This window comes from Athene cunicularia (genome assembly GCF_003259725.1).
Source record: "Athene cunicularia isolate RWA chromosome 5 unlocalized genomic scaffold, athCun1 chr5_part1, whole genome shotgun sequence".
In the NCBI taxonomy this organism is placed as follows: Eukaryota; Metazoa; Chordata; class Aves; order Strigiformes; family Strigidae; genus Athene; species Athene cunicularia.
The window spans coordinates 19,835,579-19,858,593 of record NW_020799101.1 but is presented as its reverse complement, the minus strand read 5'-3'; the positions used below and the strand labels follow the sequence as shown (position 1 = coordinate 19,858,593).

Genomic DNA, 23,015 nt, shown 5'->3' with positions numbered 1-23,015 from the left:
CTTCCTTTGATCTTTCAGTCACACTATCAGTTGTTACAGTGAAGAACTGTAGAAATGTATCAACTATGTTTCTCTATTTCTAATTATGATAAGAACTGCTTTTTCTTCAGTGAAGTATAGGAATCCTCAACAGAACAGCAGAACCAGCTCACCACACATTGTTCTTAGGTACCATGTTAGGAAAAGACAGGTGAAAAGTGATAAAAGAGGTCTTTGTCTAATGACTTATCTCTCAGTGAAAATAAAAGTTTGACTGAAATTTATTTTAGAAATTAATCTCACCAAGTGGCTGGAAAGCCTCCCTTTCACCAAACTGAAGGGGGCTATGATTCAAGTATAAAATTATTTGATAATTTAGGCTTAATCTAACAAGTGCATCGGTAGAAAAACTGTGGATGAAAAAGTCATGCCCTGGCTGGAAAAAAGAAGGAACCAAATCTTTGCATCCAGTGGTTAAATACTATAGAGCTGCCTGGTATTGTTCTCAAGGCAGTCAGTATGTCCTATTTTAGAGCTTTTAAATTTGCTCATCAGTTTCATTTCTCCTTAGCATATGAATCATCAAACATGCCAGTTTATGTGTTAGCCAATAGATGTACATTTAAATTGTACCCAGTTTGTTAGAAGCAGAATTGAATCGTTCCAAACAGAGTTTAAGACAAAATTCAGAGCATAGACTAAATTATTCTGATCACAGAGGTAAAAGAGAAACTGTTCTAACAATTTTCCACCCATCTAATTGAATGGACTTATCTGTTAAAAGAATCACTCCTGTGAAAGCCACATCCAACCTCAGATTCAGTTTATATAAAAATAGATAAATACATAACCTGTTGCAGTGCATAAAATTCTGTTATCCTTTGTTAACTAGGACTGTTCACAAACTTCCTCCCGTCAGCAATCAAATGGGAAAAAACAGTAATACAAAATAATTAATTATTTTTGCACAAAGTCCTGAAGTCTTTGTGATATATTTTTATAGACTTCTTAGGTGGATTCTTGTTTGATTCTGCGATAAATGTATTGGGAAAGGCTAGTGACAAGTCCTTCAGTCAAAAAAAAAACCAGTGTTTTGAACATACACAAGTAAACACAAATAAATACATATACACTCCAGAGTATTTTATTTCTGTGGAGTGGTTTCTCTGCAGAATGTATTGTGTCCTAGATAAGAGGTTTGTAATATAGTCCACTTATGTAATTAGGCAATATTTTCAGTAACACTTTTATGAATTTACTAAAAGTATTCCTAGATTTACCAAGTACCATCCTTTGTGCATACTTCTACGTAACTATGTTGCCTTTTTTTCCCATGGATAAGTTTAGATTAACAGGGTGTAAAAAACAAAAAAGAGGCCAAAAAAAAAATCAAGACGTGTGAGCTGTTGCCTCATTGGTGTATCCAAGAGCAGCTTCCTGTTGCTTTATCTGATGAAGCAGTTTTTCTTCTCAGAAGCAGACACGGGTTACACTACTGATAGCATCACAGTGAAACTGCTACGTGGGGACACATGGCTGCCTAGGTAAGTGTTGAAAATCCAAGAAGTCAGATATACAGCTTATGTTCTGGTACGGATTTCAACCTGGTTCTCCCTTAATATGATGCTGACATCATACATCAAAAAGGAGGGACTCAAAAGGGGTGGGAAAAATTGCTCTGGGAGAAGGACTGTTTTACTCTTAACAAAAGTGAAACATGAGACAAAAGGGCAAATGACATTGAAAGACTGAGTTAGGAAAGACACACCAGCTTGATTTATTGTTGTAATGGTACTGCCATCATCAGAAGACCTTTTGTTTAGGAGATGGGGGGAAGGATGAAGAACAGTGTTTGGGGTGAGTTTCTAGGATTCTGAGCTGTCCTCTCTTCACCACAAAAAATGCCTCAGGCCTCACAGGGGGTTCCAGTAGCCCTTCTATTATTGTTCTTTAATATTTTATGGCACTGACAAGATACTCAGCACAATTTATATGAATATACACAATGTTCAAAACTTTGCAGAAAAAGAAGGTGTGCTTTTTAGTTTAGTAGCTTCTTAGAATACCAAGTATCATGTACATGAATATATTTTGTATGACATCTTTCTGTATGAAAAGACAAAAACAAGATGCACATAAAGATACAGCAAAATAATACTTGCCTGCATGGTCTACATCCTAAAAAACATAGCTTTTTTTTTTCTGTTCACTCATGTTAATAGAATATTTATGCTCTATAAAACAGTCTATAAGTGTTTCTCAGAGTTAAAAAGACTGAGCTCTTTTAGACCTGTTTGAGTCTCTACAGAATCTCATGGAGACCTGTGAGTGAAATTTAGTGTTGCATGAAGAAAAATGCTGTTCATTTTAAGCAAAAATGTCCATCTTACTGAAAGGCATATTTCAGCACTTCTAAACTGTAAAGTTTTTCAGAATTAAATTTTGAGATCTGCTCATTAGGAAAAAAGATCCAGCTATGTCAGATCCTTGTACTTGAGGAAATCAGCTTGGAACTTTCACTTATTTTGAGAACACAAAGCAATCTACTTCATTAAATTGCTTTGAGAGAAAAAAGAAATCAAGAAAGCCATCTGTCCTTCCATTGTATGGCTAATATACAATAGCACCAGTACAGCAGCTACTGCACTAGCTCACTTAACATTGTTTTCTTCCCCTGAAACTTATCTAAAAAGCAAAGTACTTGCAAAAACTTACCACATTATAATGAATATTGCTTGCAACAAATTGCCCTTTCATGAACTTTAATTTAAAATAAAGGGTGAAGTGTGTCAGTTGCAGATGTTTCCAAACTTATACTGGTGTTTATTACTAATAGAAGATTTTTTTTTTAATTAGTGACTCAACTTTTTTGTTAATAATACCAAATCCTTACACTCTTCATCTTTCCTAATTTCCCAAACTATGGTAGAATTAGTTTATCTAAAAAATAAAAGAGACTCTTCCATTCTTCCCTTAGAAAGTTGTTTATGGATAAGAGTATGGAATATCAGTTTGTACTTCAGCTTGTGAAAGTATAAATTTATACTGTCTTTGTTACTTTCAAAATGTCATAAATGGAGAGACCACATAAAGCTCCCGGAATCTGAAAAGGCTACTGTAGGAATATGTCAATATAAATACAATATATGATTAATTTTCCCCAGAAACTTTCACTAGGTTCCTTTACAGGCTTGTGTGCATACATTACTTGAAGCATAGCATTTGCTAGTCCATTTCTCTAAATTTTATGTCTGACTTTTTTCAGAGTTCTTGTACGGTAGGTTTTCTGTAGCAAAATGACAGACAGGGACAATAATAATCATTGAATAATGTGACTAAAAGAAAAAATTACCTTTGAGGTTTTTTTTTTTCATTTGAGATGCATCTGATACCAAAACAAGTCTATAAAATAAGTCACATGTCTACAGAATTAGTCACAATGGGTTTGGACCATGAAAGTCAAAACATTATACTATACTGTTAAACAGAAATTCCTTGATAGTTTTTTAGAAAAAAATAACAATCAGTGGGAAAAATTATTAAACACTGTGTTTTAGGATAGCTGTAAGTCAATACCATCCTCCTGGGCAAAACCAGCAGATATGGTCAGTAGCTGAGAGACAACCTGGGGATGCTTCAGATCATGCATTCAGGTAAGATAAATCATTTTGCATTACATAGTCTGAATTATCAGAAAAAAAAGCTGAATTATCAGAAAAAAAGAAAAAAAAATGAATTATGATAGTGACCATTTCCCCTGAGATACGGCCCCAAGTAACTGTAATGAAGTGTGTTGGAATCAGGGCAGAACAGTGCTTTCAGCTTTTATGTTTCTGTGCAAGAAACTGCAGCATGCATTATGGTATACTTAATTTGCTGGCTCTTTGACACACTTCAGTACAGGTCATCAGTACATGTCAGAATGACACACTGCTTGTTTTTATTCTTATTGAAAGCGTGTCCTTGTATAAGTAGCATCAATGTGTCATCAAAGCTGAGACATGGATTACCTTGGGAATTTTAGACAGCCTCCAGGGCTTTGTTCATAGAAACTATTGATGATACTGGTTAAAAATAAAATAAAACCATGGGGTACAGTGAACATGAAGGACAGAAAAAAATTGCCCAGGGAGCAAATTTCATGTGGATTCAACTCTCTTCTTTGAATCCCCCATTCCGTGTCCCAACCTGCCATTAGTCAATTATATCTTAAAGACATTAGCTCCTTAAGGCAGATGGCAGAAGAGCAAAGCAAGGTCTTCTCCAAAGAACATGTGATTTATTCAGACAAGTACAATATAAAGACAAGTGTTTTACTTTATGATCAGTGAGATCAACAGAGCAAAGAGAAAACTGAAGTAAAAAAGCTGGGTGGTATGAAGAAATTGGCATGTTGGTCTGTGAGTAAATATGAAAGAGCTGATAAAGTTGATTGTGAGAAGAGCTGTTGAGAGTAATATGGAGACAAGTCAGGAGCTTGTAAGGATGATGAGTCTGTAATATAACAAGTCCACTAACAATGGAGAAAGAGTTTGTGGGGGAGGGAGAAGGAATTCCAGTTTCTCAGTCATGTGACTAGTAAACACTGCCTCATACACTCGCTACATTACACACATGCCTCTGAAAGGGCATGTTTTCCTTGTTAGACATGAAGAGACCTGTCATAGGAAAAGAGATGCTAAAATATGATTAGAAGAAGAGGTAGGTATTTTATCTTTTACTCGTCTGGTCAGTCTGCATATGTTTGCTTTGCTTTTGGTGAACAGTGGGTCATCAAAACCCTGGGATCCAATTGCTAGAGCTAGTTTTTTAATTCATGATACTTACCTATATTGGTAAGCTTAAAATGCCCTATTTACTGTGTGGTTTTATTAAACCACACTGAAAAGCAGATATCTTATGTTTGTTTTAAATACAGACACTGCATTTTTTTAATTAGTCATCATATGTAAGTAAAGCTGCTCAGTGGACCAAACTGGCAAGTCCTTCTCAAGAATTTTCCTTGTCTTTCAAACCTGTGAATGAATTTAGCTCTAACTGTGAAAACTTAGCCAACTCAATCAAATAAAGCAGTGGCTGGTAAAATTAAATATGTGCTTTCTGACTAGTATCGTCATTGCTCTGTTTTTTCCTGAATATGCATGGAAGTTGGGGTTCTTTATAGAAAAGAGATCCATATAATAACCTTTCACCAGAGACAATAAAGGTACTTGAGTTTCTCTGATAAACCCACAAACCTACACACACACAGGCATCAAACTCATAAAAGGCAGACTGAATTTGCCTACCACATGGGAGGATCTCTGCACCCAAGTTGTCCTCCCTCACTTTGAGTTGTTTGCTATGTGGGAACAGTTGTAGACAGTGCTATCTTGCAACCTATTTGTTCTACAATCTCTTCACCTCGTCTGCTGGCAGTCTAGGCTCAAACCACAGATGAGTTATCACAGGCAGTCTCTGAAGTAGTTAGTATATTTGGCAGTAGAACTGGACCGCAAAAAATATTGCCCATTCTCATATTTCCTGAACTTAACAATTAAATCTTTGAGGAAAAGAACTACTGAGTGTCAGAGCTGTGATATAATCAGTGAGTTCCAGCTGTCTCATCACTATGGTTGTACACTCTTTCCTACTTAAAGGTCAGGTCTTCTAAGTGCTTCTAAGGCTCACACACACAACTCCTCCAGTTCCACTGCTTCAGTCAGGGCTGCCATTTTACTGGTATTTTCCTGTTAAAGCTGTTGACACCCACAACCCTGGTAGTGCCCAAGATAAGCTTAATTGCTAATGGCTTTATAAACCCATGCACTCAACTTCAATTCCTAGATGAAGGAAGTGTAAGTGAAAAATTGTACTGTCTCCACCTCACATGAGTCTAAGTGACACTGACAGATTCTCCTGTGCATGCAGGAACCCAACAGCCTGCCAAGTTTCATGTGAGGATTCCTGGGACATGCAGTAAGCTTTGCTGGAGTAGCACAGCTGATGGCAAGTTCTTGGGGGATCACATATAAAGGAGGGGAGGGGAGGGGAAGCAGGGAGGTGCAAGAGTGTGACAAGTGATTCACAACAGGGAGACATACCAGCCACACGTTCTCTTCTGAGCAGATTCCAACACCAAGCAGTACCTGAATCCCTGTCTTTCTATCCTTGTCTCCCCATTGTCTTAGAGAGGAGGAGGTTACTGAGGATAAGAAATCTGCCATATTCGTATGGCCAAATTCTATTCTACTCACCAGAATAACAGAAAGTGCACTTCTGTTATTTGTGGTGCACTTTCTGATCTCCTTTGACTCTCCCACAAGAGAGACCTGGGATATCAAGACCCTACCCCCACCAAGAAGCCCATTAAAAAAAAAAAAAAAAAAAAAAAAAAAAAAGAGATAATGTTGTTATAGCTGACATGTTTCCTTTTTGGTAACAGAAGGCTGGAATCTTACCAACCAGGTCCTGAAGAACTAACAGATGACCACCCATCCAACTACAGAGGGGGTTTTATTGCATTCAGGTTGGAATTAGCCCAAAAATACTACTTAGAGTGGACAATGAACAACACCGCTAAATGCCATGATGATCACACCTTGGATAAGTATTTGTTTCCATTTGTGTACAGCATTGTGATGATAATCAGTATTCCCATCAACTGCATATCCCTCTATGCATCTTGCATTCAGGTGAGGAAAAAGAATGAGCTAGCAGTCTACATCTTCAGCCTATCCCTGGCTGACCTTTTGTACTCTCTGATTCTGCCGCTTTGGATTGATTATGCCTGGAATGGAGATAACTGGAGGCTCTCTGCCTTGCTTTGTCAGATTTCTGCCTTCCTTATGTATATGAATTTCTACAGCAGCACTGCATTCCTTGCTTGCATCTCCGTTGACAGGTACCTGGCATTAGTTCACCCCTTGAAGCTCCAGCACTTGCGCACAAGAAGATTTTCACTGATTGTCAGCATAATTGTTTGGATTCTGGAAAGCATCTTGAATTCAGTCATACTGGTGAACAAAGAAGTATTCAATGATCCTTGCAATTTCACTAATCATACATTATGCTATGATAAATACCCCCTGGAATGGTGGCAGGCATGGATAAATTTATTCCGGATATGCTCAGGGTACCTAGTCCCTTTGATAATCATTGTGTTTTGCTACCATAAAATCTACCAAGTAGTGAGGTGTAATCAAGCCACAGTAGATGAAGAAAAGAAAAAAGTGAGGAAACTTATTCTGAATATTACAGTTACTTTCATCGTTTGCTTCACTCCTTATCACGTTACTTTGCTTATTCGCAGCATCAAAGAACCTTACACCACTGACCCACAGCTTTTGCCATTGATGTATAAGGTTTACAGAATCACACAGGCCTTCACAAGTCTGAATTGCATTGCTGATCCCATTCTTTACTGCTTTGTGAGTGAAACTGCACGAACAGACATACTGAATTTACTCAGGTGTTGCTTGTGCCTACGAAAGTGTGAGGGAGACCAAGGAAAAGACCATGCTCTGTGCAGTTCTGCTACAAAGAGCAGCGTGCTGATCACCTACAGAAGTTCCTGTGAAACAGAGGCTGTCAAAATGCCTAAGCAAAAACGTTCCAAGCAAAATCGGATAACCTAAAGGGGAAAGAAAGAAAAATTCTTCCCCAGTCTGTACCTAGGAAATACCCCAAAAGTCACCCCTAATCTAAAGTGAAACTAGTAGATGGAGCTAATAATTTATTACAGGGTCAATGAAATCAGTGAAGCTTCAACATGTATCTTTAAATCAGGCATGGTACATAAATCAATGTCAGCAAACAACATGCAGTCAAGAAAGATAACCATGACAGACTGACAAAATTACTGAGGATCCCCCATAGAACTGCCTCCTGTCACAGCTTGCTAGCTAGCCCACGTGCTGGGCATACATGTACTTAGCAGGAAGAAGGCTGAAGTCTTTCTTAACCTAGTCATTTGTTTTCAGTTTTAGTAGAAACTTAAAGCTGAGCTGGGAAGGAGCCCCAAAAGGGATATTTTTTTAAATCAGTACTGTGATAAAAGTGAATAAAGTACGCACACACATGGAGATCATTCAAATGATTGACAAAGGAGCAGATGGAGGTTGGAAAATCCCTCTAATTTCATGGTGTAATTTATGCTGCTATGATGGTTCCTGTGTTTCAGTAATGACTCAAGTTCCCCTTCAGCATACCCCTGAGATTAGCCAATTCTTAAAATTGTTTTCCTCATGTAGTGGGGTACTTACCTGCTCTTAAGCTTTTCAGCTTTTGTTTTCTTTGGAAAATATATGTTCTAATATAAAACCATATGTCATTACAATTTCAATATTGGGTTTCAGATAGTTGAAGATTCATTACTTCAAGTCCCTATAAAGAACCAAATTCTAGCCGCCAGTGGTTTAACTCAGGTGAAATCTTTCCTATATATGCAGGGAGGAAAGAGAGGATTGAAAGGTAAGGTTTTACATCACAACGTAAAGGACCAGCCTTTAGCCTTGCTTCTTATGACTGAAGTGTGGAGTGTGGTTACATTTGCAGAGTCAATAGGGCAAGAAGGTTTTTATCCATTTACTTAAGTGCACCCGGAGGCCTCAGCTAGAGGTTCCAGGGCTCTCAGTCTGCCAGCTTAAAAAAAAATCAAACAACAAACCAGCAAGCAATACTGACAAATCAGCAAAAACCAAACAATAAGAATGGCAGCAAAAGAACCCATATTTTGAAAGGGTTGAAGTTAGCACAAATCAAAAGTACCACTGTTAATTCAAGGACCTGTTCCTACGCAAGCCCCTGCAATGGCTGCATAGTTCCTGGTAGCAGTGGGCACTCGACCCTCTGAATAAAGTGCTATGGAAAATAATTTTTTTCCATCTCACAATCTTTTCACTTTTGTTCAGTTACCAGGAAGAATGTTTGGTTATGGTGGTTGTCCAGTTTCATAGGGAAAAAAACTTACTTTCCATCAATAAAATCTCCCTCTAGCAAGTCTGTGTAGTGGAAAGATTCTGACCAGCACTTTTTCAGCACACTTGTAGGTCTGACATTATACTTGGAGGATGAGCGTACAGTGGTCAAAAAAATATGGGAATTCTTATGAGTATCCCTCTGTGTGTAAATTACAATTTCCTCCATTACAAGGAGCGACTTTCATTGTTTTCATGGGTTTCTGTTTGTGTCTATTTATGCTTCCAATTAATTTCACATTCTGAGAGGGGAACTTGAAAGACTGAGGAGGCTGGGCTTGTTCAGCCTGGAGAAGACTTTGGGAACCTAATGGCAGCCTTGCAATACCTGCAAGGAGGTATGATGATAATGGAGCCAAGTTATTCACAAAAGTGCACAGCAAGAGGACAAGAAATCATGCGCATAATTTCAAGCAAGAAGGATCAGAGTTAATATAAGGAAGAACTTTTGAACTGAAGGGACTGCCAACCAACGGTGCACATTGCACTAAGATGTTCTGCATGCTCCATCCTGACAGGTTTTCAAGACCGAACTGGACAAAGCCCCAAACAGCCTGGCCTCAGAGCTGACCTTGCTTTGAGCAAAGTTGGACTAGAGTCTTCCTGAGGTCCCTTCCAACCAGAATTGTCCTGTGATCCTATGAACCGTGTATGTCACTACTTTGGCTGTTGCCTTCCTTTCTAAAAAAGTATGTTCCCTTCTTGGTTTCCATTTGCTGGATTTTGTTTTGTTTTCATGTGGAATTTTTTTATGTAATACTTTGTTACATATTACAAAGGAAGAAGTATGCAAGCAGCAGTGCAAGTTATTTCACCACAGATTTGTTCCTGTGCAACAGAATGTGAAATTTCACAACACTGGAATAAAAGCAGAACTGAGCTTCATGGAAAAAAGAACTCTCTGGTTTATTTCTAGACCTTTCACATGCCAGAAAGGCTACAAAGGTAATTCTGTTGGGGCTTTTAATTTATTTCAAATAAAGAATGATGAAAACTAAAACTAAGCAACAAAACTGAGTCAAATTTAACTTGCACGTCAGGGAGTCGTGAGAGCTGGCTGCTCTGCAAGGGGTGGAGAGCCAGGAGCTGAGGGTGACAGCCAGGCAGGCTGGGCAACACACTCACTGAGAAGCCACGCAGCCCCACAGCTCTCCAGTGCGGTGCACAGAGCAGGTCCAGTGATGGTAACCAGCACTGGCCAACAGCTTTGTGATCACTGGACAAATCTGTGCTGATGAGGCAGGTCTGAGGTCAAGCCAGGAAGGTGATGTCAGGATCAGCAAGGTACAAGGCCATGCACAGCCACATTGTGTCAGCACTGGTCTCTGCACAGGCAGGCAAACCCCAAGGAGGCGGGAGAGACCTCAGACCGGTGGTAAACTTAAGGGCCTGACCCTGTGCAAAGAGCTTAATTTCCAGAAAATTAGGCCTTGAGATTTTATACTTCTTAGTATCCCACCACTGCTCACGAGAGCCATAGCTTGGACCAATTTACATTGGTATGTGTGGATGTTTTTCATACCATCATTTCCTGTAGTACCTCCCTGCATTGCTGAAGATCCACTTCAAGATAAAGGAAATCAACGACAATGTCTGGCCTAGAGGCTGAGCTTCCTGAAAAAGCTCAGATAAATTCAAGATCCTATCTGTTATGATAAAATGTAGATACCTAATCTCTTAGATTGTTCTGAAATGCTCAGGCTATGTATTCAAATCAAAACCCTCTGGAGAAATTAGGAACATTTTAGATGTAGAGATCATTTGTGTATTATTTACCTCATTATTCTTACATAGCTAAAAATTTACACATTTTTTCATTCTCTCTCCAAGTTTGTTTGTCCCAGCTGGACCAAATGTAGTGTATGAAAGTGAATACCTATGTTCTTTTTAAAATTGCAGTGTACAGGAGAGATACTTTTCACTATTCAAAAATGGTATAGTGAAAATTAAATGTCTTCATCCAGGCTTCAATCCATTCTGTGTATTATTGTTATTAGAATTCCTGATGGCTCTGCAGGCAAAAACCAAGTGCAAATTCACAGGAGCTCTTCCCCAAGCAAGGACATTCATTACAGAAAAGAGTTTATAAAATCAAAATGGCTGTTTAATGGCAAGAAGAAACGCATGCATTCAAATCCCATTTTCTTCACAGATAATGCCTAAAAGCATTAATGTATGGCTTCAGTGAGACACTGTAGTTCCTATCTCACTTCCCAATCTATACAATAAGAATATGAATAATTAAAAGGGCTCTGATGGTAATTTAGTTAATATCCAAAGGGTAAGTTATGTCAGTGCCAAATGATATTGTTGCCAGCACAGTAACAGCAGAGGTGAATTTATATGTCAATAATTCACTTAAAGCAGAATCCATCTGCCAAAAGTCCAACAAAGACATAGCTCAGATTTGTAAGTTGGGAGCTTTTCAGTGAATTGCGGTGACCTAGCTGGAATTTCAGACTTCATTTAATCTGTTTTTCCTAGAATCTCAGCCACAACCTGCATCACCGCATTCATGTTTCAGATCATTATTCTTTTCTGACGTAGCTACGCATCAGCTTTGCCTTGTTAATGTCAGTGGGGTCAGTCCTGAATCATGTGGTTGTAGGCTGACAGAAACTCTTGCCTAGCTTTTTTTTTTTTTTTAGTCTCTAAGACATTTAACTTCAGAGCCACTGAGAAAGATTAAAGAAAGTGTGAATTTGAGTTATAAGATTAATATATTCCACTTCCTGTTTCCATTCACAGAGAATTACACTACTGAAATAATTCTGATTAGTCTAGTGACAATCTTCAGCGACGTCACTCTTAATTTAATGCCAGTAAAGAAGGGAGCATTGGGACATAGTTTAGCCATGTGCTACTTTCCATATTACTTATAAGTTTCATTGGTCTAGTTCTCTATTTTCTAAGGTGGTAAAGGAACAAACTGATCATTTGCTCCCCGCCTCCACACAGCATACAGAGATAACATGGGTGGGAGTATTAGGGCGCCTGGGACCAGCATGACCACAGTAGCACATCTGCTTGTGTAGAACAAGGCCACAAGGAAGGAAAGCGAAGCATGCATGGCTCTGAGCTCAGCAGAGCCAGGGGCAGCTGCTGTATGCACAGGGCAGTGCTGCCAGTTGCTGGGGTTTTCCTTCTTCATCAGAGGGCAGAATGCTAAAAGAGTGGGAGGTGTGAAACACCTGAAAAGAAAAAAGTGGGAAAATAGGTCAATCTCTTTTTGTTCTGTTTTTAAAATTAAGTTTGAGTATTTTCATGACAGGATTACAGACTCCTAGGTTCTTTAAATGGAGTGTGATGTCTCACAAGAGCTGAGGTAGCTCTCAGGAGCTGTTACTTTGAATGTAATATTTTGAGAAATGTTATTGCTATAGCAACTACTTGGTTAAAGATTCAATGCCAGGGACAATAGATTATCTTCTTTCCCATTGCTTTGTTTTCCTGGTAAAGTCAAGATCTGTTGCTGGATGAACAGTTGAGCTGATGACAGACTGGGTAAAAGCAAGTTCAGATTCTGTACTAGTGTCCAATCACATATAAATATATGTATAAACATTACATTTAGTTTTATCTTCATTACATATGAAGTAAACAAGACAGGGGTGCAGCTTATGCCTTATCACAGTTTCCTCTGCATCTCTTTAGATCATCTAGATGTGGCACATCGCCCTTTGGATGAGATATTGAAGCTCATTTATTGTAAGCAACGACTTTCACAAGCTTTTCCCAAGAGTTGGTCCTAATATCTCCTAATCGGTGCTATATTCCATCCCAGCTGAAGCTTTATTTTAATTTCTTATAGAACCTTGACCTTACCTGTCCTTTCTTACTGTTTAAAAGCTTCCTCCCTTTTAACAACAGATGTGCAAAATAATGACTGTTTTTCTGACCCCACATTAAGAACTACACCCAGGAACAATCCTGTTTCAAATTTCTAGCATTTTAGCACAGGCTTTATTTGTGTCTCAATCCCAGACCTATTTTAGGGACATACTGAGCTATTGCAAAAATGGTTGCCCCAGTTTCCTTCATCTGATACCTGTTACCTTTAGCAGATGTCATGGCAAGTAGTAAATCAAGAAAGCTACAGTCTAAAGGAGAGGTCCATACATTGTCTTTTGTTTCACATTCTTAATTAGATGTGTGAGGAAAATGCAGTTCATCCTGTATATGTAGTGTGGACAGAATCCCTTAGGCTCACATCCTTAAATGAAATGAACTGATGAGACTGAGGAGACACTACCAAGGAGATTGTCTCTTCTGAGGAAATTGCAGACATTAGCAGCTCCACTCCAGTGGACACAAAGAAAGAAGGTAAGGTTGGAAAAGACACTTACAGTGAAAACACATCCTCTCCTCATATTCCCTTGAACAGACTACTTCTAGATGCCACACTGAAAACTGAGCCAAAGCAGTACAGCACCCACAGCAGGTCACTGTCCTGGCTCCACAGCTCCTGCAGCCTCTTCTGTTTCAGCTTTCTGCAATCCATCCAGAGACACAACAGATCAGTACTGACTGTGAGAATGTGCACCCAATGGCCTCAGAACACAGATCTTCCTCACTACTTTCCTCTCCTTCCCTTGACACCCCACTGTTCTTACTAGTAGCCAAATTTGAGGTACCAGGATCTCACAAGGTGGGCTCGCTTATGGCAACATCGTCTGAGGTATCTTTTCACCTTAGGAGGCCCAAGGACTCCTGAATGGGAAGGAAGGTAAAAAGCTCTGATTCCTAGAGGACAAGAGGAAGTCTCATTATGCCAAATATCTGTGAAGCAATTCCCGAGATTCATTGTATTCTCAGAATGAGAGAATAAACACATGACTTCACCTATCTTTGCTTATCCTCATGGAGAGCAACACTGTAAATAATCCAGAGGGAACTAAAGTTTCTGCTCCTTCTGAGAATGCATCGCAGCAGAAAAATGCAGAAAAGGTCAAACCATCAATGATTGCTGATATATTCATGGTAACCCCATGCAGGCAGAAGCAAGCTCTCCATCCTGGCATGCAGAGAATGAGCACACATCACTGTCTGGCAGCTCAGTCAGCATATGTGAGCCTACAAGTTCTGTATAGCGTAACCAACCTAAGAAAAACCTTCACACTGAGATATTGTACAGGGAAACAATACTGCATTCACATTTGTTATAGAGTTAGTGCCAGAAATGTGTGAAATACAGGATGCAATTTCTTGGACACCTGTTTTGACGTGATCATCACCAGTCATCCTTCCCCATCTGTATGGCTGTTGGTGCATATGCAGTCTCAATTCAGTCCACATATTGCTATGGGACCCCATAATATAACAACAGTAGTAAGATACTGCAACATATTCTGAAGGCATTGCCAGTGACTCAACATTTAACCTCACACTGAAATTTGCAGCCATTGTAATTCCCCATGTTCTGTCTGACTAGCACATTTCATCACTAAGTCTAGTGTTTACACATAGAGAATGATTTATTTTTGTGGAAAGCAGGAAATAAATTTAGGCAGTAATGTTTAGCAGTTTTAAAATTAGCTCCTTCTGGAAAGGAAAAATTCAGTCCTGAAGTTTATTGGATCCCTATTACATCGCTAGTAGATTCAAATTTTGACTTCACGTAAACCTGGCATATGCAGTTTCAAAAAGATCTAGAACTATTTATCAGCAGTAAGCACCACAACTCCATCTCTACCAAGGGAAGTCAAGAGAAATAACTTTGAGAAAAAAATGCTCTTCCTGTCTTACTGTTATTTATACTCATGTTTTCTTCAGAATTTTTTAATGTGGTTATTTGAAAGTCACAGCTCTTATATCTGGAGGTTCTTGTGTATTTTCCCTTACCTTTTCTTGTGCTTTATGTTAATCACTGCACAAAAAGTCTTGACAATGTGAATTATAAACTGCTAAATGTAGGAGGGGAGAAAAAGGATCCAAAATATAGGATGTTCTAAATGTAATTATTTTTTTAAAACATCTTAACAGTGATTTGCTATGTATTATTTTTTTTAAAGCTTAACATTCAGTTTGTTTCTTCACTGGAACAGGAAGCAACCCACAAAGTGTGTCAGAGTAGAAATAATAGAAAAGTGTAAACTTCAAGAATGTTTTGGTAGCTATGAAAAGTTTTGTAGACTACAAATTCCTGTTCAATCACTCAGGTCAAGCTGAAGGAAACTACACAATGGATTTAACTGGAAGCCTTTGCAAAAACCGCTAATTTGGTACATGTGGGCTAATCTTTTCTTGTACATTCATTTTAGTTCATTACAAACATATTACAAATGAAACAACTTTTGAATGCTTTTTTGTTTCTAGCCAGTTACGCAGTTTATTTCTTTTTAGCAATTCAGAGAAACCAGGAACAAAAACTCAGAGACCCTTTGAAGCACTACCTGTGCAGGAGGCATAAGTCACCCAGTGCAGACATTAAGTCTGGCCCTTCACTCAGGACCCCTGTAAATACCTCCAAAGATATTAAAGTAAGCACCTTAATGATAGCAGCGAGAGGTGATAGGATTCTCCATGCTTGGATACATATAGATTTCTCGAAAATGCTTGCTTTCCTGTCACCTCAGCAAGTTCATTTTCCCTGGAATGCTAGATTTGTTCTTGCAAAGTATTATGTAGTATTTTCACTCAAAGAAATGCAGCAAAATATTACACAGAGATGATTCTCCCAGTTGTATTTACAGCAGACTGTCTGAAAGAGTGAGCTGAGAGACAATCCTCACTAGGTGGCGATTTTGGTCTGTTCAGCCAGGCTTTATTGAAGAGCAGAAAAAAAATCGCGTTAAAAGATGTGTTTCTTATACAGAAGAAAAGGGAGTCTGGGACAAAGCTGGCCCCTGCGCCCTGAGTTCCCGTGTAGCTGGGATGAGCCTTAATGATCCTTTCAGCCTCTGCCTTGAGCTGCTGCAAGCTGTCAAGCTGTGAATAGTCAGACCCAGGAGCTCAAAACAAAAGGCCTAACACTGAGCCTTGTGAGCTGTCTTTCAGCCTGGATTTATTAACAGCTGGTTTATGCTTACTTTTTCTTTGTAACAACTTCTTTGTTTAATTGTGTCTCCTTTCTTCCCAGTGTTTATTCCAGTATAAATATGTGCATACATATACAAGCAACAGGCATCTATATTTCTAAACAAAGCAAGCTCTTCCAGCCTGTAGCCTGGTGAGCCCCTCATTGACAAACACATCCCACTGGCCACCTTCTTCTCATGTCCTAGCTGAGCTGTGTTCTTGGGACTGGCACCAGTACAGGGTACCACCAGTGCTCACTCAGAGCTGCTGTAGTACTCCCCTATGTCTGCCAAAACACCATATTTGATATATCACACCAGCACACATATGATACATTTTCCCAGCAGTTCAAACTCATCCTGTGAATGGTCAGATCCTCTCCTTGGGCATTTATAGCAAATGGGTTCCCAAGGCTACAGCTCTCTTACTGTCAGCCCCCAAGTACATCAGAATATGCTTGGTACTGCTGAATAACCCCGCAAAGAGATTCATGCTTTACCTTTTTATTTCTCTGCAGACATTCACTTTCCTGCATGCTTTTTTCAAAGGTCAGACTTCTTTTCAGTTGCTACATTAGAATCACATTCTTCTACATCACTTCTTTAACCTCTGCAGTATCCTTCATGTCCTGAGCAGGACTGGTTCTTCCCCATTTTCTCCCAGGAGCTCACATTAGAGTAAAGCTTTTCAGGTGCTTTACACTCACCATATCTGCTTCCCAGAAGGGTTAGGCCTGCTCCTCCTGTGAACTCTATTACCAGCTGTTGTGGATTAACCCCAGTGCACAACTGAGCCCCACACAGCTGCTCACTCATTCTCCCCTGGTGGGATGGGAGAGAGAATGGGAAGGGTAAAACTGAGAAAACTCATGGGTTGAGATAAAGACAGTTTAATAAGGAAAGCTAAAGCTGCATGCACAAGCAAAGCAAAACAAGGAATTCATTCACCACTTCCCATGGGCAGGCAGGTGCTCAGCCATCTCCAGGAAAGCCAGGCTCCATCACATGTAACGGTCACTTGGGAACACAAACACCATTACTCTGAACATCCGCCCCCTTCCTTCTTCTTCCCACAGCTTTGTATGCTGAGCATGTTGTCATACGGTCTGGAATATCCCTTGGGTCAGCTGGGGTCAGCTGTCCCATCTGTGTCCCCTCCCAACCCCTTGTGCACCCCCAGGCTCCTCGCTGGTGGGATGAGAAGCAGAAAAGGCCTTGATGCTGTGTCAGCACTGCTCACCAAGAACTAAAACATCCCTCTGGTATTAACAATGTTTTCATCACAGACCCAAAACATAGCCCCCTACAAGCTACTATGAAGAAAATTAACTCTATCCCAGCCCAAACCACTACACCAGGCCAGTTTCACTTTTAGGTGATGCTACTACTTTCTTCTCCCGGTAGCTACAATCACTATTCCTTTATCCTTTGCAATATTCATGTTTTTCTTCTTTCTGTGTATTTACACTGGAAAGAACAACTACACAAGCTTCTTTCATTACTTCAGTGATATCTATGAATCTCCTCAACCCTAAAAGTCAATATATTCATTCATTAGCTAGCTTTTTGAACAATTTTGGCCTTCATTTCAAAGTGATTTATGTGTTTCATAAAGCAGTATAGAATGAACTAAATTCTCAACATTTATTAACTGTGTTCCTGTGTGCTCAGTTTTTATTCTAAGCTATATTATTCACGTGAAAAAATGATATTTCAATAATGTGATACTCTTAAGATGATTCCAGATGTCTGCAGCTAAACCAAGGAATTAAAGCTAATAAACCCTGTATTGAACTGTATGTACTCACCTTTTTGCCATCAGGACATACTTGGCCACTAAAATGCAAATAATGTCCTGTAGTATACCATCAACTTTCATTTTCCTAGTTCAATCATATGTATTTAAGTACTAAATTTAACAAAGAAAAAAAAAATGTTTGCTTGTACAAGTCCATCCAATATGAAGCATTAGGCTTCTCTTCTTCCTTTTCCTTCTGCCTCTATTTCACTAGTCCTTGACATCCAAGTTCATTCTTCTCTATTGCTCCACCTTGCTCCCGTATATGTGCAGAAAAATATTTATAAAATAATCTCTGCTTACCTTCTCACATGTTTATTACTAACATAAGCAACCCTGAGCCACTGCACAATACAGGAAAGTGTCATGTTGTTGAGGAAGTAAAAAAAGAAGCTCACTAGGCATCTATGGGTCAGAAAGGACACATTTATGACGATGACAGCCACAAGCAGGATTCAGCAGAATTTTCTCAGAGCTTGAATGAACTCCAGAGCCGACCACCATGAAGTCTCATATACATGCGATGTCAAAATAAACTGATGTCATGCAACCCAGGTTCCTCTTACTGAAACCTTCTGAGTTTTTTCCCCTTTTTATGTTTTTCCTGTTATTTGGGTTCTTTTTGTTCTTTTTAATTACTTCTTCTTTTTAATTACTTCTCTGAAGAAATTCTTAGTATACAACTGAAATAATTTAGAAAATGTAGTTTTAACAATAGAAGTTTATTAGAATAAACATGTCTTTACCTTACCTTAGAATACTATGACTATGATCTAAATTCACACTGAATTTCAATTGCTATAGCCAGATAAATCAGCTTTGCTCAGAAAAGTACAAGTTCAGACATAATACTGACTTGATTGAGTGGTTTCTGAGAAACCTGTGATCCTCTCATGTTTGGGATATTCCTAGGTCCTGGACCCACATTCACCTACCTCTACTCACCTTCAGAGGTACTTTTTCAGAAAGTCAGTGAGTTCAGGCAGTTCCAGTTAGGAGCAGTTTGGTTACAAGAATTCCAGTTTGGCCCAACTGCCTTTCCCCAGAACCTGGAAAGAACACATCAGCTTGGCTACTGCCTTTCTAACTACAGTCACCACTATCAGTAGTGCCACTGGTGACACCCAGAACCTGCACCCAGAACTGATGGCACCCAGAAACTGCATACCAAGGAAAGACAGCCTTGCTGGTGGTATATAGAGGTTTACCATGGCTGACTAAGGATCCTGTAAAATGCCCTTCAATCAGCCTTCAAATCGGAATCATGGTTGCCAAGATCTGTGACCCATGAAGTTCCCAATTCTTGTCTCAGGTGGACATGCAGAGGACTAAGTATTTTTATGATGCAGAGACCATGAGACCATGATGGGCTGTAGGTTCATGTTCTTCACATAGAGGTCTTGCCTCTGTTTCCCTGCATGTTCTAAAGCCTCATACTTAGATGTCTCTGAGATAATATAATATTTCAAATGATGGACTAGTCTTAAATTCACCATTTGCTTGAAGTCTCCAACCTCCAGATAAAAGATAAGTATTTTGCAGAATTGCTTATAGCATAAATGCACATATTGACAAAAAATAAAATAAAAGATAATTTACAGTGGTTTAAAATTCCTTGAGATGTGCTGTCTACACATACATAAATTCCTATTTTTGTAGCTTTTTAGGTATTTTGAGCAATGTAATTGTTGGTGTTTCTTACATGTTTCCTTTTTTGGAAATAGGTAAAAGAAAATATTTATTTTTAAAGAAGATAACTAGAACACATTTATGACTTCATATCGATTTAAGTCAAATAATTTAGAAGACAATATTTGTAAAAATGGTACTACTTTCTTTTGGCATTTTCTAAAACCAGCTTGCCAGATTATTTGAAAGAGAGTTCTCTTTATAAAATTTGCTAACATTCTGGAGATGTTACTATTTTAAAACTCAAAGCCACAATGAAATATTCCTATCTGAGACAAAACATTAAGGTCAATTGTTTTCTTTTCTGTTTAACTAGAAAAAATATTATTCAATTGATTTTTGTGGTCTGCTAGGAAACCCACCTAAAGCTCTCAATCTGCTTTCATATTCAAATGAAAATGAAGACTCCTGGGCATAAGAAGGTATTTTCAGTGGAGCCAGGCAGCTTTACATCTACTACAAAGCTAGCCTTTGGATAGTAAAGCCTTGTGTTGCTTCTATGAGGAGCTCTGGCTCTTTCCATCAGCTCCCGTCAGGCTTTTATTTCAGGAAAGCTTTCATCTTGTAAGTGCTAGGTGTCACTCAGCACTCTGCTTGGTGCATGCTCACTGGAAAATTGTCATATCCATCCTCAGAGGGCCAGCAGGACAGATCCTTAACCTTTTAGCACCATATTGTTCTCCAACACACTGCTTTAGCTCTTGGTAGCTCACTGTTAGTTCATTTTTCTCTCATTTGAGAAGGATAATGAGAAGAATCTTGCTGAGCCCTTACATCATGTTAATAATTATATGGTAATAAACGCAGAATAATTGCAGGGTGCTAGGTTGGGCAGGAATAACAACTACCTATTTAAAACAGGATGCTTTTCTCTCTGTGCAATGAGTAAAAGGCAGGAAAAAAAATTGCCAGAGAATGAGATGGGTTTGTGTTAGTTAAAATAAAAAAATCAATTTCCTGCACAATCTACTGAGTATAATTTTATTGGGCTGAGAGTCTTCTACTAGTCTTGTTGACTCAGCAAAGACTGATACATAGTTCACAAGCTATTTTTAGGAAATCCATCACTGCAGTAATAGTTAAGGTAAAAGACATTTAGTAAAAGCTAGGGCACCAAATGAAACCACATTTTAGAAATTCAGCCATGAATCAGGCTGTGGGAATACCAATATAAGTTAATTATGCATGAGCTAAATTCACTGGCAAAAAAAACATTAATGCACTGAAAACCTAATTGAGGAGTCAATAACGCTTTTCTAACACATAAGGATGAAATCTACATCTAGACTCTTATAAATAAAAGTAAATATCCACATTTTAGAACTTGAGTTACAAAAGCACTAATTAATGGTATGACTCCATCATACCCTTCTCCTATGGAACTGTTCCCTGCTGTCTTTTTATTAGTCTCATTTCAAACATCCCACGTGAAGAAATTTCTATCATTAAATTGGCTAATCTATAATCAGCTTTCGTTGTTGAGAAATTTTCTTCATGTTCTCAGATCTGAGTAGCAACAAGAAAGGTATTAAATGTATTTATTTGCTTTGAAATGTTTTCATAGATATGGAAGCACTGCAATGAGGTGCTCAAAGGATTAGATGAGGTATACCTAATTAAAAGTTCTCTGAGCTGTTGATCATGGAGCTTGATGCAAAGTACACAGAAAGCCTTTCCCATTCCTTCAGGAGTCAGCACAGCATTGCTTGCTTATCCTCTAAGTACAGCTTGCCAAGGAAGCACAGGTACAAGGACAGCCAGGATGCTGTGGAGTGGACATGCAGACAGCACTGCACACCCAGCGTAAAAACTTCCTAGAGTGAGAGTGAGGACATTCACAGGAAGCTTTGGAAAGTCTTAGTAGCTGCCATTTCTGAGGGTCCTTCATCTGTTGACACATCAGTGACATCTGACACCAACCTATTCTGCTTCCACACTGTAACTTCAGATTTCAAGTCGTGACAGCACTTGTCTGAGCCATGACCAAACTTGTCCTTTGATGACAGGGGAGAATGTAGGTAGCAAAGATGAAAGATGTATTGGCTCTGGCTCTAGATCCCATTGCTAGTATTGAATACTTGGCCTACAGTTTTTTCAGAGGGTCTCAGACCACCAGAAAGCACACAGAAATTTTCAGAATTTGTTTGTATAGTCTGTTACCACTCTTATCTAAAGCTCCCTTTAATTAAAGTTACCAAAGTCTTCTGAGAATAGAAAAACTTGAAACTCAGTATTTTCCCTAGCCAGTACAATAAACAAGAGAAAGAGTAGATAATCATACATTTATAACCCCCTTGTTCAGTACCCCACACATTTGTGTGCCCTCAGACTGTTTTAATGCATCTTCTCCTTGTGGGTATTTGCATTTTCCGTAAAGTGTGCCATTGCTTTGAAAACGCACACACTATTTTGTTTTATTGTTTTGTCATCCCTAACCGCAGACTAAACCCATTTTCACAGTATCAGACAAAGGAAATCAAGAATTAAAACAAGGAAATGGAGGCTTCTTGAGTTCTATTTATACTTCCCTTTCAAAAAGATTGAAAGATGTCCTTCATCCTACCCTTTTGCTATCTAGGAATAGTAATTTGCACCAGAGCTTAAGGCAGGCAGTATTGACTCCATCATAGTCTGTAGTTGTAAACAATGCCAACAACACTTATCAGCAATAAAAATAGAACTAATCAATAATTGGTCAGGAGGACCAGGGGTATGTTCAGCGACTGGGAATACAAATCCTTGGCAAGAAAACACCATTTCAGCTTCAGACTCTGTAACTGCAAGACTCTCTGTTGGAACCAGGTTTAGTTTTTAATCTCAGACTATATTTTGGTAATGTTCTCGGTAGCTCCCAACAACACAATTATTAGTATTGTTATTATTATCATTTCCCACTAACACAATATTTTTTTCCAGAACAAGTGGTTGTGTAATTCACCAAAAGAAGAACTGACATCCCAATCATTTTTACTCTATGCCATTCAAGGCAGAATGAGAAAATATGTTCTGGAAAGTTTTGTCAATAAGAAAAGTATCTGACATTTCTGATCTGAAGGAACATACAGGCCTGATCCTGTGCAGGGATGTCCGTTTATGTAATTAGCATTAGCAACAGCTGTACTTGCCATTCATACTAAGCCACATAAGGAACTTTTGATTAAGGTAGAGGCTTATCTGCTGGGTCAGAGTCACTGTGCCCACACTCTCCCCTCTCCTATCACACTGTCATTCTGGGATGTTGTTTTGCTTTTTTCTTGTGTCAGGCATCACTTCCTGAGAATGCGCTGCACGCAGTCAGCAGTGGGGCAGCATGCGTGCAGGTGTACATGTGCAGTCACAAACACCTAAGACTGCTGGAAAATGGCTTTGCAGAGAATCACCGTAGCCAGGAAAATTCCCTTTCCTGAATTATGGGAAACCATGACAAGATAGATCTTATATTGCATGGCCACCCCTACCTATTATGTCATCTTAAATACAAGTCACCAGCATGGTCTCTATTTTCATAATGAATATATATTTTTATATATTTTACTGGACATTCTTTATAGATTTTAATGGACATTCTTTTTTTTT

General features: G+C 38.9%; 1 protein-coding gene across 2 annotated transcripts; it reads left to right on the top strand.

Annotated features, from left to right (window-relative positions):
- The first annotated feature begins 1,445 nt into the window (after positions 1–1,445).
- GPR65 (G protein-coupled receptor 65) lies at positions 1,446–9,886 on the top strand. Of its 2 annotated transcripts, XM_026849567.1 has the most exons (3): positions 1,446–1,523; positions 3,537–3,632; positions 6,404–9,886. In XM_026849567.1, exon 3 carries the CDS (start codon positions 6,525–6,527, stop codon positions 7,593–7,595), a length of 1,071 nt encoding a protein of 356 aa, XP_026705368.1. In that variant the 5' UTR covers positions 1,446–1,523; positions 3,537–3,632; positions 6,404–6,524; the 3' UTR covers positions 7,596–9,886. The 2 variants fall into 2 exon arrangements, with proteins under 2 accessions (XP_026705368.1, XP_026705369.1); XM_026849568.1 differs by lacking the exons at positions 1,446–1,523; positions 3,537–3,632 and adding an exon at positions 4,596–4,680.
- Positions 9,887–23,015: the final 13,129 nt, after the last annotated feature.

Bases quoted from the DNA above. Each gene is read 5' to 3' on its own strand.
- GPR65 (XM_026849567.1), top strand. From the start codon at position 6,525: ATGAACAACACCGCTAAATGCCATGATGATCACACCTTGGATAAGTAT.